Genomic DNA, 17,157 nt, shown 5'->3' with positions numbered 1-17,157 from the left:
TTCCAACACTTCTGTGGCCAGAAACAGTCCCTATAGGTTTTAAAATTCTCCTGCCCATTAAAGTCTATGGCGGTTTGCTGTTTTGCAAACATTTGCAGGCAGTTTCACGTTCACAAAGTGAAAATTTCAAGTGCTCGACATCACTATATACATTATATATATATATATATATATATATATATGATATAATTGTGACTGCTTGGACCTCTGAGAGAGAGAGAGTTCTAGTATTTCGGTGTTGAAATCTTCCCTCCCCCAGGCAAATAATCAGTAACTGCTTCTTCTGGATTCCGAGAATCAGACAGTTTCATTTTCGTTTCCTCTCCTGCTGCCAGCGATGGCGTCTGCTGATCTGAGCGAGGAGCTGAAGTGTTCCGTCTGTCTAACAAGTTATACAGATCCTGTAAGCCTGAGATGTGGTCACAGCTTCTGCCGGGTCTGTATTGATCGTGTGCTGGACTCACAGGAGGGGTCTGGAGATTATTTGTGTCCTCAATGTAGGAAGAGGTTCAGGAACCGGCCAACACTGCAGAAGAACATTGCTCTGAGGAACATAGCAGGGCGTTTCCGGTCTACTCAGCCAGATCAGGAGGAGGCCGGAGTCCGCTGTACTTACTGTATCCATTCTCCTGTACCTGCTGTTATGTCCTGTCTGCACTGTGACGCTTCTATGTGTGATAATCACCTGAGAGTCCACAGCAAGGCACCAGAACACGTCTTATGTGCCCCCACCACCTCCCCGGAGACCAGGAAATGCTCCGTCCATAAGAAGATCCTGGAGTATTACTGCACTGAGGATGCTGCCTGTGTCTGTGTATCCTGCACTGTGATCGGGGGACATGTAGGACATAAGATGATGTCACTGGGTGAGGCCTCTGAGGAGAAGAAGAAGAAGCTGAGAAATGATCTGCAGAAGCTGATGGCAGAGACAGAGGAGGCTGAGAAAAGAGTCCAGAGTCTGGAGGAACTCAGGAGAAAAGCACAAGAAAAAGCAAATGGTGAAGCAGAGAGAGTCACTACCATGTTTAGAGACCTCAAAAGACGGCTGGAGGAGCTGGAGAAGAGAGTCCTGAGTGACATCATGAGGCAGGTACAATGCTATGATGATGTCATCAGACAGCTGGAGATAAAGAAGGAGGAGCTGTCCAGGAAGATGCGTCACATTGAGGAGCTGTGTCACATGACTGATCCATTGACTGTCTTACAGGAATCACACACAGGTGACTTGTGTGACACGGAGGACAGACATGATAAGCAGCTCCATGATGGAGGGGATCTGGATGTGGTCGGCATCTCACACACATTACACACAGGACTGGCTGATATCATGTCTGGGGTAACTGGGGGGATCTCTGTACAGCCTGCAGACATATTACTGGATGTAAACACAGCTTGTAATCATCTACGTATATCACGTGACAGGAAAACTGCATCCTGGTCACGCAGAAGCCAGAATCGCCCAGAAACAGCAGAGAGATTTCAGGATTATATTCCTCGGGTGTTGAGTGACCAGAGTTTCTCCTCAGGGAGACATTACTGGGAAGTGGATGTTGGGGGATCAGAGTGGTGGGAAGTTGGGATGTGTTACTACAGTATAGCCAGGAGAGGAGAGCTGTTTGGGTTTTATGAGAATAACAAGTCCTGGACTCTGCTCAGGAAGGATAATCATTACTCAGTGATACATGAATGGGAAGTGATCCAGTTACCTGATGGGATCCCCAGTGATAGAGTCAGGAGAGTCAGGATATATCTGGATTATGAGGCTGGGCAGGTCTCCATTTATGCCCTGTGTGACCCCATCAGACACCTCCACACCTTCACTGCCACCTTCACTCAGCCCCTCCATGCTGGGCTATGTGTATGGAGAGGTTGTATAAAGATATCTGGGGGGAGTCAGGGGAAGTGAGAGATCCGCCATCTGGTGACATTACTGCAGGGGGATTTTTGAGGCATAGGCATTTTCAGGCTCCTGCCTGGAGTGCCATTGGTCCTAGGGAGGGGGTGGTATCATGCCCCTGATTAAGCCTCGCCCCTGAACTAAAACCACCACCAGAACAAGACCATACTTCCCGAATGAAACCACGCCCCCACGGTTGTAGGTACCTCCTTGTGTCACCTTGTGCCACAATCAATTGAGATTGGCTCATTATCCAGCCAATCCTTACTAGCTGTCTGTGATTTCCAGGGACAATTCCTGGTTGTATTTGTTTATCTGTAACTGATAATAATCTCTATACTCTGTATTACTTCCATGATGAGCTGCCTGTGATAAGAAACATGTAACATGAGGCAGATTATCTCCAAATCTTCTTCTTATATCCTGGATTCATATCAAAAATGTTTTATTATAAAGCAGAAACACAAGAATCATTAAAGGAGAACTGTAGTGAGAGGTATATGGGGGCTGCCATATTTATTTCCTTTTAAGCCATACCAGTTGCCTGGCAGCCCTGCTGATCCTCTGCCTCTAATATGTTTAGCCATAGCCCCTGAACAAGCATGCAGCAGATTAGGAGTTTCTGATATTTATGTCAGATCTGACAAGATTAGCTACATGCTTGTTTCTGGTGTGATTCAGACACTACTGCAGCCAAAGAGTCCAGCAGGACTGCCAGGGAACTGGTATTGTTTAAAAGGGAACAAATATGGCAGTCTCCATATGCCTCTCACTACAGTTGTCCTTTAATCATGAACACAAATATTTACTGATTGTATCCTGCAGGGGGAGCTTCAGATACTTCATTACATTTATACAGCATTGTTTATCAGGTGTAGTTCTGCAATGAGATTTCATAGCGCTGCAGAATGACTAACACAGGAGGGACATAACCCTCTATGTTAGGGGTCCCCAACCACCGCATCCTGGTATTGGGCCGCAGGAAGTGTTGTGCTGGGCTGAGGCTCATCCCCTGCCTCTCCACACTGTAGCCATGCAGCCGCGGCTTTAATACCTTAACCTCCAGTCCCGCCCCTTCCATCGTGGTGTTCACAGAGCTATTTGCATAGGGTTACAAGCACCGCCCCCTTCAGTGCTTGGCTGCCTCTTTCTGCTCCCCTGGCCGTGGTCACCCTGAGGCGGAGTCGCTGATGACTCCGCCCCCTCCCTGAAGCCTTTGCGGCAGACTTGCTGAGGCAACGTGCGGAGTGATTTGGCGGGCTGCGTATGTCTGAAGCAAGCAGACGGGTATCGGGGAATCTGTGGATCCTTAGGTGTCTGCCTGATTTCCAAAAGGAGAGGGAGTCAGCCAGCTGACTAACCTGTGCAGGAGCGGAGGCCACCCACGCCGGAGGAGGCTGAACTGGTGTGCGGAGGGGGCCCAGGATTTTTGCTATGCAGGGAGAGGGGATCTGTGCTTTATAAATTGATTGTGATAGCAAGCCTGTGTTAGGAATAAGTCCCCTAAAAATGATTTTACCTTACCTGAGGCTTCTTGCAGCCCCCAGGAGTCCCTCTGTGCCCATGGCGTCCTCCACAAATCCAGCCTCTCGCCGGCTACTGCGCATGTGCGGCACTGAGCACATGCGCACCATGATAGCGGTCCCACCGGGAGCACTCTGCGCATGCGCAGTAGCAATTGTAAAGTGCTGTGCATGTGCAGGGCAATTTTTCATACCCAACCCGCTGACCCGCTACCCCCACCCGACACACAACCCGCTTTCAGGTGAATTTGATACCCACACCCGCAGACCCGCTACCTGACCCGCATTTTCCATTTTCTTCTAAATTACACATTTAAAGCAACATTGGGAAGCTGTAAAGTAAATAAAACCTTTTTTTATACACAAACCAGAGCCAAAGAAGTTGTTTAAAGTTTTTGTTTTTTTTTACTCTTATTTAACCACTTCATTCTTCAGTGTTGTTTCACCTTATGCATCCAAGCAACGTTCACCAATGACTCATATTCATTCCCAATAACTTTATCACTACTTATCACAATGAATTGATCTATATCTTGTTTTTTCCGCCAATTACGCTTTCTTTGGGTGATACATTTTGTTAAGAATTATTTTTTTCTAAATGCATTTTAACGGGAATATTAAAGGGAACCAGAGAGGAATGATTAGTAAAAATAGAAAAAGGCTTTTATACATACCTGGGGCTTCTTCCATCCCCATAAGCCTGGATCGCTCCCACGCCGCCATCCTCCGCTTCCTGGATCGGCGGTACCGGGTCCCGTCACTTCCGGCAGACGTGGCCAATTGTCCGCATCACAGGGGCTCCCTCCATACCCGTACGCATGAGGCTGCGCAGTAGGCAGCCTCATGCGTATGTATATGGAGGGAGCCCCGTGTGATGCGGACATTTGGCTGCATCTGCCGGCCTACTGGCCGACTCGCGGCAATGACGGGACCCGGTACCGGCGGATCCAGGCAGCAGAGGACGGCGGCGTGGGAGCGATCCAGGCGTATGGGGCTGGAGGAAGCCCCAGGTATGTATAAAATCTTTTTTCTGGGGCCTCTGGTTCCCTTTAAGGGAAAAAAATGGAGGAAAAAAAATCTGTATTTCTCAGTTTTCAGCCATTTTAGCTTTAAAATAATACATGATACCATAATTAAAACCCACGTATTTTACTTGCTTCTTTGTCCTGGTTATTACACCATTTAAATTATGTCCCTATCACAATGTATGTCATCAATATTTTATTTGGAAATAAAGGTGCATTTTTTTCAATTTGCGTCCATCACTATTTACAAGCTTATAATTTAAAAAAAAATATAGCAATATACTCTCTTGACATGCATGGAGAGAAGGAGAAAAAGGAGGCACTGTGGAAGCAAAGAAAAGTACCTTTAATCCACAGTGTAACAGACAGCAGGGTACACAGATGCCTGACATCCCCTCACCCCCACTGTGTACCCTGCTGTCTTTTACACTGTGGATTAAAGGTACTTTTCTTTGCTACCACAGTGCCTCCTTTTTCTCCTTCTCTCCATGCGTATGTATGTTTCTGAGAGCACGTCCTAGCATACAGTACAGGATCCGGTGCACCCAATGTCTTCCGCCCTCATCTAGTGCCAGTCTTTTGCCTCTCCATATTGTACTCTCTTGACATGCATATTAAAAAAGTTCAGACCGGTAGGTAACTATTTGTTTTTTTTATTAAAAATATTTGCATTTTTTTGGAACTGTGAGGTAAACAGATTCTTTTAAATGTATTTAATTGTGTATATTTTTAAAAATATATGTAGATGTAGTTTTACTATTTGGCCACAAGATGGCCACAGTGATTTTTTTGGTTCTTCATCCTGTAAGCGAGAGCTCTTTACATCGTTTATGTGTGTATTCTGCTGGGTCATTGAACGGTCGTTACTTTATTGTTGTCTATCTTTGATTGCTCGTTTAGAACGATCGTTCGTTTAAAAATGATCTGATGTGTGTACGTACTTTTGGATGGCTGTCAGCAGATTGTCACACGTGTGTACACACACACACACACACACACACACACACACACACACACACACACACACACACACACACACACACACACACACACACACTACACACTGTACACACACACTGTACACGCACACACGTGCATATACACACCACACACTGTATACACACACACGCACTGTACACACACATACACACGCGCACTGTACACACACGTGCACCCACACCACGCACTGTAAACACACACTGTACACACGCACACACACTGTACACGCGCACCTACACACACTGTACGCACACACACATGCGCACATATACACACCACACTGTACACACACGCGCACATACACACTACACACACACTGTACGCACACACACACGCGCATATACACACCACACACTGTACACACACACACGCACTGTACACACACACCACGCACTGTAAACACACACTGTGTACACACACAGACACACACACACACTGTACACACACGCGCACATACACACCACACACTGTACACACACACGCTGTACACGCGCACCTACACACACACTGTACGCACACACACTGTACACGTGCACCTACACACACTGTGTGCGCGCATATACACACACCACACACTGTACACACACACTGTACACTGTACACACACACACTGTACACACACACACACACACACACACACACACTGTACACACATACACTGTACACACACACACAGTACACACATACACACACACACACTGTACACACACACACTGTACACACACACACACGCGCGCGCGCACATACACACCATACACTGATTAGCCAACCACTGGCCAATTTTACCACCTACATGTAGTATCAGGGTTTACTTACACAATCTGATCAGAGTATTCAATATCTGTTAACCTTCATAGCCCATGGAGGTGGTAAAATTGGTCAGTGATTGGCCAATCATAATTGAAAGTGTGTACCAGGCTCAACTTTTGCTTACTTACACTTGCACCAACAATAAGTGATAATTGAATGATAATCGCACAAAGAGATCATTCCCTGTGTGTGGAGACAGCTGTCTGTCTATCTATTCACACCTTTGCGTGGTTATTCAACAAATGATTGTCTGACAATCAGCACGTCAGCTGCGGACAATCGTGTAAGAACGCCAGCATCTGTGGCAGGATTATAAGGATTCCGCCCGACACTAAACTAACATCTGAAGTAACAACTGAACAAAGCTGAAATGGCTGCATCAATATTTTATGAATATAATTTGATCATCAATAGAGAAAATAAAACAGATAGAAAACATGGCATGGTCTGTCACTAAGCCCCCAATGTACAGAGCAAATGCAGCGCCCTCTTCTGGCCATCTAAGAGACAGAGCTGCGCATGGTAGTATGGCAACCGTTACTAGGGAAACATGTAGCAGTAAGTAGCAGTATCAGTTATAGCGGGCTCTAATCACCATTTCCTTAGCTTGCCATAGCTCTGCCCCGGGGTAATTTGGAGGGGGTATCAGAGCTCCAGCGTAGGGACATTTTATACTGAAGACATGGATGGGTTACCAGAGCCGGATCGTCCACAAGGCAAACCGAGGCATCCTCCTAGGGCCTGGAGAGAGTCTAGGGGCCTGGTGGATGCCAAGCCCCCACCAAATCTTACTAAGAAAGCCAGGTGACCATCAGAGGTGGACAAAAGCTGCTATCTTGCCCAGGACTCCATTTCATCTGATCCTTTTTTTGGTGGTTACATAGTTTGCTGGTTTGATAGTTGGTAGTCGTCAACACATCTAAAGGTAGGCACACATTAGTAGATTACCACCCGACGTGGCATAAAGATCAATCGATCTCTGATCAGAATCTTATCGATCTCTTCCATACGCTGCACTTAGAATTACAATAGCGTTCAGCGTTAAATCTATTGAAATTCCATCGTACGCAGTGTTGCACGACTTGCATTTAAACGCTATGGGCCGTCCATCTCCCCGTGCTCCGCCTCTCGATCTACAAAGATTTTTTTGCCTACTGACATTGAAAAAACAAAAAACGATTGAAATGATGATCAATCGGACATATTTGGACAAATTTCTGGAAGATTCGATAAGAGTGATTGGATCTTCCAAGAATCGTCAGGGAGAATCTATAAAAGTATGGCTGCCTTTAGGGTGTGTTCACACGTTTAATTGTAATTGGCTAATTTTACCCCCTCCATGTAAGAGGAGGGCTGGCAGGTTTTGAATACTATAAGCAGATTATGTAGGTCAGCTCTTACTCTTAGGCAGGCCATACCCTCACCGATTTCTCACGACAATCGCTTAGAACGAATCGGCGAGAAATTGGTGCAGCTTTCGGCCTGAAAAATCAACCACTCCAGCAACTTCCAGCTGAAATCACTGAATTAGGTTGATCGGCCCAGACAGAAAATTTCTGTTGATCAGCAGCGAATCAGGAGCGCTTCGCTAGCGACGTCTGATTCAGCAACACACAGTGACCTATCCGCCATACGACCCAGTCTCCGCCTCTTTCCGGCGCCTTCTTTACTTCCATATGCCTGGGCGTCTGTGTGATGCAGGAGATAAATGCCGTATAGAGACCTCTGGTGGTCACAGTGCCCCTAGTGTCTGTCCCCTGCATTACATCACACAGGCACCCTGGGACAAGTGAAGAAGATGGAGCAGCTGGTGGGGAGAAGCAGAGACCTGGACCATGCGGCAGACAGGCGGGAACCGCATGGCCCGGGGGGAGGACGTGGATTTTCAAAGGTTTCATTGCAAAATAGATTTAAAATCTGTGTGTAGTGTGTGGAAGGAATCGAGTAGATAGATCAGATAATGATTGGAGGGGGAGCTATCTGCTGGCCATATTGACCAGTGTATCTGCTAGTGTACGGCCTCCTTTATACTTCATGGAAGCTGTAAAAATGTCCAATTAAAATTGGATGTGTGTGCGCTCCATAAGTATCAGTGGTACAGCGATATTGGTAGGTGGTTTGAGAGCTCTTTCGTTTTGGAAGCTGAAAGGTGAGTATTGGGAGATCTGGGCCAGACAATAGAAATAGCAGCAGATGGATGGGAGGACCTAACATTTCTCCAGCTGGGGACACCAGTCCTTTGTGGTCCAAATGAGACACCATACAGATGAAGCCCCACCCCTATGTAACATAGTTGGGTGAGCCGGGGTTCCGTCACACGGTCTCCTGCGCCATGCGGTAGTCAAACACGCTTCCCCGCTCTGCGAAGCTATGAGTGAGACTCTTGTTGGGCGCTGCGGCCTTCTCGTCTCCATTCTCCATCCCAAACCCCCCGCCGCCAGGTGTGTGGAGGGTGAAGACGTCCTGTACAGAGGAAACAACAAAGATCATTACAGGAAACCTGTGTGCAAATTACCACCCTTACCAAGTTACATTAAATCTTTACAATGTTATATTGCACTATGTATGACATTGGCCGTTTCTAGAGTAGTCCCAATGTTGGGCACAGTCTGACTTAGGAAAAATGGCTGCCGCTAGGTGGCGCTGTTGCTGGACAAAATCAGCCTTTTCAGCTCAAAGTGTCGAACTGAGTCATCCTCCACAGCTAAAGTCTAGGAGTAAAGGGTTGCCGGCACTACGGGATCTGCAGCCGTGTCACTGGGAGTGAGGATGGACGGATATTATTGATACTGTGTGCTCATGACTAAAATTGTGAAACATACACATAGGATCAGCATCAAAAAGGAAAACAGTTGAATCAGGCACTGCAGTATATACTGTTTTAATGGGGTTTTCAATTGTGAGTAAAATCACCATTTGTATCAAAAATTGTGACATTCAAAAGGTAGGTACAAAACATCATCATCTGTAGAAAAATCTTCATGTGCAAACATCTTGTGCGTTCAAACAGTTGCAAGAGGAGGATGTCCTACCATATCAGAGGGTGGCGGTGGTGGGTGCAGGGCAAAAACGATAGGCACTGCCACTGCCACCCTCTGATATGGTAGGACATCCTCCTCTTGCAACTGTTTGAACGCACAAGATGTTTGCACATGACGATTTTTCTACAGATGATGATGTTTTGTACCTACCTTTTGAATGTCACAATTTTTGATACAAATGGTGATTTTACTCACAATTGAAAACACCATTAACCACTTCAGCCTTCAGTCGTTTTCACTTTATGCATCCGAGCAATTTTCACCTCCCATTCATGAGCCTATAACTTTATCACTGCTTATCACAATGAACTGATCTATATCTTGTTTTTTCCGCCACCAATTAGGCTTTCTTTGGGTGTTACATTTTGCTAAGAGCCACTTTACTGTAAATGCATTTTAACAGAAAGAATAAGAAAAAAAAACAGAAAAAATTCCTTATTTCTAAGTTTTCAGCCATTATAGTTTTAAAATAATACATGCCTCCATAATTAAAACTCACGTATTGTATTTGCCCATGTGTCCCGGTTATTACACCGTTAAAATTATGTCCCTATCACAATGTATGGCGACAATATTTTATTTGGAAATAAAGGTGCATTTTTTCCATTTTGCATCTATCACTATTTACAAGTTTAAAATAACCACCCCCCTGGTGGTGCCTAACCCTAACCACCCCCCTGGTGGTTCCTAACCCTAAGACCCCCCTGGTGGTGCCTAACCCTAACCACCCCTCTGGTGGGGCCTACCCACCCCCCTGGAGGTGCCTAACCCTAAGCACCCCCCTGGTGGTGCCTAACCCTAAGACCCCCCCTGGTGGTGCCTAACCCTAAGACCCCCCATGGTGGTGCCTAACCCTAACCACACCTCTGGTGGGGCCTACCCACCCCCCTGGAGGTGCCTAACCCTAAGCACCCCCCTGGTGGTGCCTAACCCTAAGCACCCCCCTGGAGGTGCCTAACCCTAAGCACCCCCCTGGAGGTGCCTAACCCTAAGCACCCCCCTGGAGGTGCCTAACCCTAACCACCCCCCTTGGTGGTGCCTAACCCTAAGCACCCCCCTGGTGGTGCCTAACCCTAACCACCTCCCTGGTGGTGCCTAACCCTAAGCACCTCCCTGGTGGTGCCTAACCCTAAGCACCTCCCTGGTGGTGCCTAACCCTAAGCACCTCCCTGGTGGTGCCTAACCCTAACCTTAACAGTGTTACATTAAATCCATGCATCATTTTGCAGTTAAATAACGTCTGCTGTTTGGCATATGAACGGCGCTATTGATAAATAACGTTACTGTGTGCCGTTTTTCTTCTTTTTCCCTGTGCATGGCTTCCCTGTGCAGTACTAACGATAAATAGCGATAAGCGTATCTTTTTAATGCGGCGCCATTTTTATGCATAGGCGCTGTGCGCCATTATTCACTGATCCGAACCTCAATGTCTAGTAGTTCCCCTCCCTCCCCTATACAGTTCCCTGGTGTCTAGAGTCCCCCACCCTCCCCTATACAGTTCCCTGGTGTCTAGTGATCCCTTCCCTTCCCTATACAGTTCCCTGGTGTCTAGTGACCCCTTCCCTCCCCTATATAGTTCCCTGGTGTCTAGTGACCCCTTCCCTCCCCTATATAGTTCCCTGGTGTCTAGTGACCCCTTCCCTCCCCTATATAGTTCCCTGGTGTCGAGTAACCCTTTCCCTCCCCTATACAGTTCCCTGGTGTCTAGTGACCCCTTCCCTCCCCTATATAGTTCCCTGGTGTCTAGTGACCCCTTCCCTCCCCTATACAGTTCCCTGGTGTCTAGTGAATCCCTCCCTCCTTTGTACAGTTCCCTGGTGTCCCGTGCTTCCCCAGCAACAGTATATGCAGAGTAGTGACCATTTCATCCATGTCGGGTGCAACACATGATGTGCAGAAGGACCAGGATGGAGAGTGAACACCCATTGTAGAGGATGGATGGACATCATTGGAGCCCTGATCAGGTGCACGACTAACGATGCACCACTACTCTGCATATACTGGGCCTGGGGGTACACAAGATGGGGGAGGGGGGAACTGCATTGAGACACAAGGGGGGCACCAGGTCAGCTGCAATACAAATGCACATTTACTCTTGAGGGCCAAAAATAATTACTATTTGGAACAAATGTGAGACCCCTGTCATAAGTCATCTGTGTTATTTGGTAAAACATCCCATTTATGCCCCCCAGGGTCGGTTAGACCACTACACCAATTACTTCTCCAGTGATATCCATTGATGGTAATGTGTCATTAGTCAACACATGATCATCTCGTCCAATGAAGTATGTAAGGTGGATGTAAAGATTGTTAGTCTGGCAAACCAACAGCTTCCCAATCTACTGAACACCACACATTGTCAGATGTTCATCCACCATGTTCAGGAACATTAAAAGATCATTCCCAGGCCACCCTCTTACCCCGGGCTCCAGAGACACAGACGTCTTCCCTCCTAAGTTGATGGTTCTCCCGTCCTGCCGGTGGAGAAGGTTCAGCCCTGCCACGCCCGGAGATCCTCCTATCAATGCAGAAAGACAATATATGAGAAGGAGCAGATGGGGTGGCATGCTAGCTGGACCACTCGTGTCTGAAATTCCAGGAGAACTACAGAGGAACTCTGGGCAAAACTTCATTTTCATTTCAGTCAGATTTGGGATAGATAAGAATCAGGAATTGTAGTTCACTATGGTGAACTTCCATCCACTAGTGCCCAGCATGACCTTTGACCTCAAGTCAGCTGCCCAACAGCGATGGTGATCACCACGGCGCCCATGCTGATGAACAGGCTCGAGCACGGTTACTGCAACAGCGATGGTGATCACCACGGCGCCCATGCTCATGAACAGGCTCGAGCACGGTTACTGCAACACACTCCATCCCTATTGGGCATTCCTGTTGGCCACTGGTGGAACATTCCACAGCGATCTACCAGCCCTAATTAGAACCTCTGTCAGATTTGGCTGGGTTGGGATTGGTCAGATTTTCTTTTACTTTTTGTCCAAATGATTATTGGGTCAACGAGAAAGGAGGTAACATCCACTGTCTCCAAATGGTAGAAACTTAGAAATGAAAACAAATGGGAAGGTATCTGTGGGCATTCTCTGCAATATCCAAAAAACAACCTGTAGGCTAATGAGATGTCTGTACAGAACTCGGCTCTGATCGAGTCCCAATCCCTATGGATCCCTGTATTATAGAAGGTAAGTACACTTATCTCTTAAATGTATCAAAGTCAGAAACTAGTGATTTTAAAGAGAAACTCAGACCAAAAATTTAACTTTATCCCAATCAGTAGCTGATACCCCCTTTTACATGAGAAATCTATTCCTTTTCACAAACAGACCATCAGGGGGCGCTGTATGGCTGATATTGTGGTGAAACCCCTCCCACAAGAAAAGTACGTACTCCTGGCAGTTTCCAGTCTGTGAACCTGGCTGCATTGTGGGAAATAGCTGTTACAGCTGTTTCCAACTCCCAAAAACCATGCAGCAGCTACATCACCTGCCAGCAGTAAAATGTTCACTGCAGTTCCTCTTTAAAGGTTTTATTGGCACTACAACACATTTCGTGGGTCTGGCTCTCTTTCTCAGGTGTAGTGCTTATACCAGTGATGGCTAACCTTGGCACTCCAGCTGTGACAAAATTACAAATCCCATCATGCCTCTGCCTCCCCGAGTTATGCTTAGAGCTGTCAGAGTATTGCAATGCCTCATGGGACTTGTAGTTCCACCACAGCTGGAGTGCCAGGGTTAGCCATCACTGGCTTATACAGTGGAGCCTTGCTAGGGTACGAGTGCCTCATTGTGTGATGCCTATAGGAAAGCATTGTAGTGTCTAACCTGTCCAAGTCAGTCTGCTGTCCGGCTTCTAAAAGGACTTACGAGGCGAAATTACTAAAAAAAAAGTAAATTACCTGCCTCATCTTTTTACGGCACGGAGGACGCCGTCCGCGCCCTCCGTGCCGATCCGCCGGGTCCCCCCGCTCATTAGCCCCCCGGGCCGGCTGCCGACCCAACGGCCCGGGTCGGGCTCTCCTGCCTCTCGCAACATGGCCGCTTCCTCTGGCCGCGGCTGCGCAGTCCGCCTGGCCGCGAGTGCGGCTGCGCAGCTCTAGGGCCAACCCCTCTGATCCACGCTACGTAACGTGGATCGGGGGGGTTGGCCCTAGAGCTGCGCAGCCACGACCAGAGGAAGCGGCCATGTTGCGAGAGGCAGGAGAGCCCGACCCGGGCCGTCGAGTCAGCAGCCGGCCCGGGGGGCTAATGAGCGGGGGGGCCCGGCGGATCGGCACGGAGGGCGCGGACGGCGTCCTCCGTGCCTTAAAAGATGAGATTACTTTTTTTTAGTAATTTCGCCTCGTAAGTCCTTTAATATGCAGGGCAGTGGACTTAGTGTTGACCAATCCATGAAAAGTACCTGGGTGGGGGGTGATGGGGGAATGCAGGGCCGGTGTAACTCTGCTTACAGCAAAGGAGGAGGATGAGCAGGCAAGTCAATGATAGCCGGGTGCTCACCAAAATTAGCCGAGTGGAGCACCTGGGAGGCTGATGGTGAAGCGGCGCTCCGTCATTGTAGCGGGGATGCACGCGCATCGGTGCACGCAGTTCCCTGCGAAACTCCGCCCCAAGGACTTTACGCCGATCGGCGCTAGGTGGTCCTGGGGCTGGCGCCGCGTGCACGCCCATCAGCGTGACGCGATCGACAAGAGGTTAAAGACCACTTCCATTCATTTGAATGCAATGGTGGCAAATCTTTTAAAGGAGGCTGGAGGCTGCCATATTTATTTCCTTTTAAGCAATACCAGTTGCCTGGCTGTCCTGCTGATTCTCTGCCTCTTAGCCATAGCCCCTGAACAAGCATGCAGCAGATCAGGTGTTTCTGACAATATTGTCAGATCTGACAAGATTAGCTGCATGCTGGTTTCTGGTGCTATTCAGACACTACTGCAGCCACATAGACCAGCAGGGCTGCCAGGCAACTGGTATTGCTTACAAGGAAATAAAAATGACAGCCTCCATATTCTTTACATTTAACGCATTTTAATTGAAATCTTTTTCACAATGCACTGCTATAAAAAAAATGCGTACTAACGCACACCAACTGATTAAGTGTAAATGGGCCCTCAGTGACAAGACAATATACTGTGTACAGCGCTGTGGAAGATGTCGGCGCTATATACATGCTAAATAATAATAGGAGAGCCAGCGGACACCAGAATTTCACCAGAATCCACCGATAACTGATCTACCAGTGTTTGGGGGGCAGCCCCCTGATGTATACGCACCGCTGAGACCGTAAGGCTGGAACACTCTGCGTTCCGTCAGAACTGACAAGATGACATTTTCTCTGAAAAGAATCTCCCTGGTGACCCCATCTCCTCCCCGATATCTGCCGCCACCTCCAGACCCCGACCGGAGCTCAAACCTCTTCAGAACGACGGGATACCTGCAGGAGAGAGAAGAGGGTCTCATACCCATATGACTGTACATTATATACACACACACTGTATACACATGCACACACAGGTACTGTACACACACTGTATATACTGTGTGTGTGTGTGTGTATACAGTGTGTGTGTGTGTATATATACAGTGTGTGTATATATACAGTGTGAGTGTGTGTGTACAGTACATGTGTGTGTGTGTGTGTGTACAGTACATGTGTGTGTATATACTGTGTGTGTGTGTGTGTGTGTATACACACACATGTACTGTACACACACACACACACACACACACACACACACACACACACACACACACACACACGTACTGTACACACACACACACACACTGTATATATACACACACTGTATATATACACACACACACACACACACACACACACACTGTATATACACACACATGTACTGTACACACAGGGTCGGACTGGGCCACAGTAGTTACAGTTTTTCCCCTCGGTGGGCCCAGCCTCCAGGTCTCTGGTAGCCTAACCCTCCCCCCCACCCCCCCCCCCCCCCCCTTGTCTGACAGAGCTCCAATTGCTGCCTGCAGCACAAAAATTCTCTTCTCAGTGCTGTAATCACTCATGCTGAGAGCAGTGGGCCTCAATGCAAATTTTACAATGGGCCCCCCCCCAAGCACTCTATACATAACAAACGCACCAAAACCTGCCAATGGCAACTACAGTGTCAGAGGTGCAAGAAGGGATGGGAAATATCTAGGGATGCTCGGAAAATTCCACGGAATTATGAATTCCGTGATTCCGGCCGGAATTAGGTTAATTCCGATTCCGGTAGTCAAATCGGAATTCCTATACCTCTCAAACGGAATTCCGCGGAAATTTTATATTTCCAACGGAATTTTCCGGAATAGCACAAAAAATCTCTCTCTCTTCCTCTTCCTCTTCCATCCATCCATCCATCTATATCATGCAGTAGGGAATTGCAGATTTTCAAAACAGCTTATATACCATAGCTGGGATTTGAACCCAGGACCTAGTGTGTAGCAGGTATCTGTCTTAACCTCTAGACCATGACCCACACTACATGCTAAAGCTGGCGGTAGCATAAACCATACTTCCATTATGATCAATTCGATAGAAAAAGTAGCATGATTAAGGATTTGTACTTTTTGAAAAGCATGCTTATATACCATAGCTGGGATTTGAACCCAGGACCTAGTGTGTAGCAGGTATCTGTCTTAACCTCTAGACCATGAACCACACTGCATGGTAGTAGGTATCTGTCTTACCCACTAGTAAGGCTGAGGCTGGAGAGGCTGCAGCCTCAGGGCGCAGTGTAGGAGGGGGTGCACAATTCATTCAGCTGTCATTCCCAATTGTGTTTGAAGCAGAAAGAAATAAGAAAAGGTGATACATGGCAGCGACTGCAAGCCAGATAAGTAGAGATTAAGGTGTTGGGGGTGGGGGCCCTGGGGCACCTCTTAGTGTAATAGCAATCAGTGTGTGACAGCTGGGGTGGGAGGGATGGGGGGGCGCACTTTGCTGTCTCAGCCTTGGGTGCTGAAGGACCTTGTCCCACCTCTGACCACACTACATGCTAAAGCCTGGCCCTGAGTGTGGTTGATGGTCTAGAGCAGTGGTCCTCAAACTAAGGCCCGCGGGCCGAATGTGGCCCCCTAAGGCTTTCTTACCGGCCCCCCACACAGAAAATGTATTGCTTATAAATGCAGTCAGCTACATCTTTAAATATTGGTGGTCCACATATGGAATAACTCTGCAAACCAGAGTTACAGGGGTCCAAAATTGGTAAAATCCCCCATAGGCTTTCATTGCCTCCCTATTTCACTTTCCAAAATCTCACATCTTTTCAAAGGGCAATGGCTCAGCAGTACCAAATTTTCTAGCATTGTAGGGACCCTTAGGGGGATCATGACTGGTGAGTTTTGCCACTGCTGAGCCATTGCCCTTTGAAATGGTGTGAGATTTTGGAACGGTAAATAGTAGGCCCAATGAAAGCCTATGGGGGATTTTACCAAATTTGGACCCCTGTAACTCTGGTTTGCAGAGATGTAGGGACCCCATCTTTGGAATCCAAGTCTAACAATATGTCTTCGACCTGCATGAGACATTTCGTGAAATTCAGACGTTGCTAACGGCCATTGCTGAGATTTATGTACGTCACCATCACTACCATTGAAATAGCCCAAATAAACAGGTTTTTGTGACCCTAGGCTATGACCTCTTCGGCCTAGGACTGCATTGAACGCGACCCAGGCATTGTGCGCATTCTGGACAACACCAATTACTGGGTTTATACCCTTCTGGATCCACGGTACAAACACAATGTTCCAAAACTGCTTGAAGAAAGAGTCAGACAGGTCAAATTGGAAGAATACCAGCAGGCCCTTGTGGAGACTTTAAAGAGGAGATTGACA

At 47.5% G+C, this 17,157-nt stretch overlaps 2 protein-coding genes across 2 annotated transcripts in view; one reads left to right on the top strand and one right to left on the bottom strand.

Moving 5' to 3' along the window:
• Positions 1-329: 329 nt before the first annotated feature.
• Positions 330-4,052, top strand: LOC137517929 (E3 ubiquitin-protein ligase TRIM39-like). The gene has a single exon (XM_068235005.1). The coding sequence runs from the start codon at positions 338-340 to the stop codon at positions 1,904-1,906; it is 1,569 nt and encodes a 522-aa protein (XP_068091106.1). The 5' UTR covers positions 330-337; the 3' UTR covers positions 1,907-4,052.
• Positions 4,053-6,625: 2,573 nt separating this feature from the next.
• The window catches only part of OPLAH (5-oxoprolinase, ATP-hydrolysing), an 80,185-nt gene continuing 69,653 nt past the window's right edge, over positions 6,626-17,157 (bottom strand). Inside the window, exons 25-27 of the mRNA XM_068238115.1 lie at positions 14,580-14,740; positions 11,716-11,813; positions 6,626-8,717 (exon numbers count right to left, since the gene is read on the bottom strand). Coding sequence (XP_068094216.1) covers positions 8,568-8,717; positions 11,716-11,813; positions 14,580-14,740 — 409 coding nt within the window. The 3' untranslated portion in view covers positions 6,626-8,567. The remainder of the gene's footprint in view (positions 8,718-11,715; positions 11,814-14,579; positions 14,741-17,157) is intronic.

The sequence above is a fragment of the Hyperolius riggenbachi genome, chromosome 5, assembly GCF_040937935.1.
Source record: "Hyperolius riggenbachi isolate aHypRig1 chromosome 5, aHypRig1.pri, whole genome shotgun sequence".
Classification (NCBI taxonomy): Eukaryota; Metazoa; Chordata; class Amphibia; order Anura; family Hyperoliidae; genus Hyperolius; species Hyperolius riggenbachi.
This window is presented reverse-complemented; position numbering and strand designations above follow the sequence as displayed.

Excerpts from the sequence above, each read along its gene's own strand:
- LOC137517929 (XM_068235005.1), top strand. The coding sequence starts at position 338 with ATGGCGTCTGCTGATCTGAGCGAGGAGCTGAAGTGTTCCGTCTGTCTA.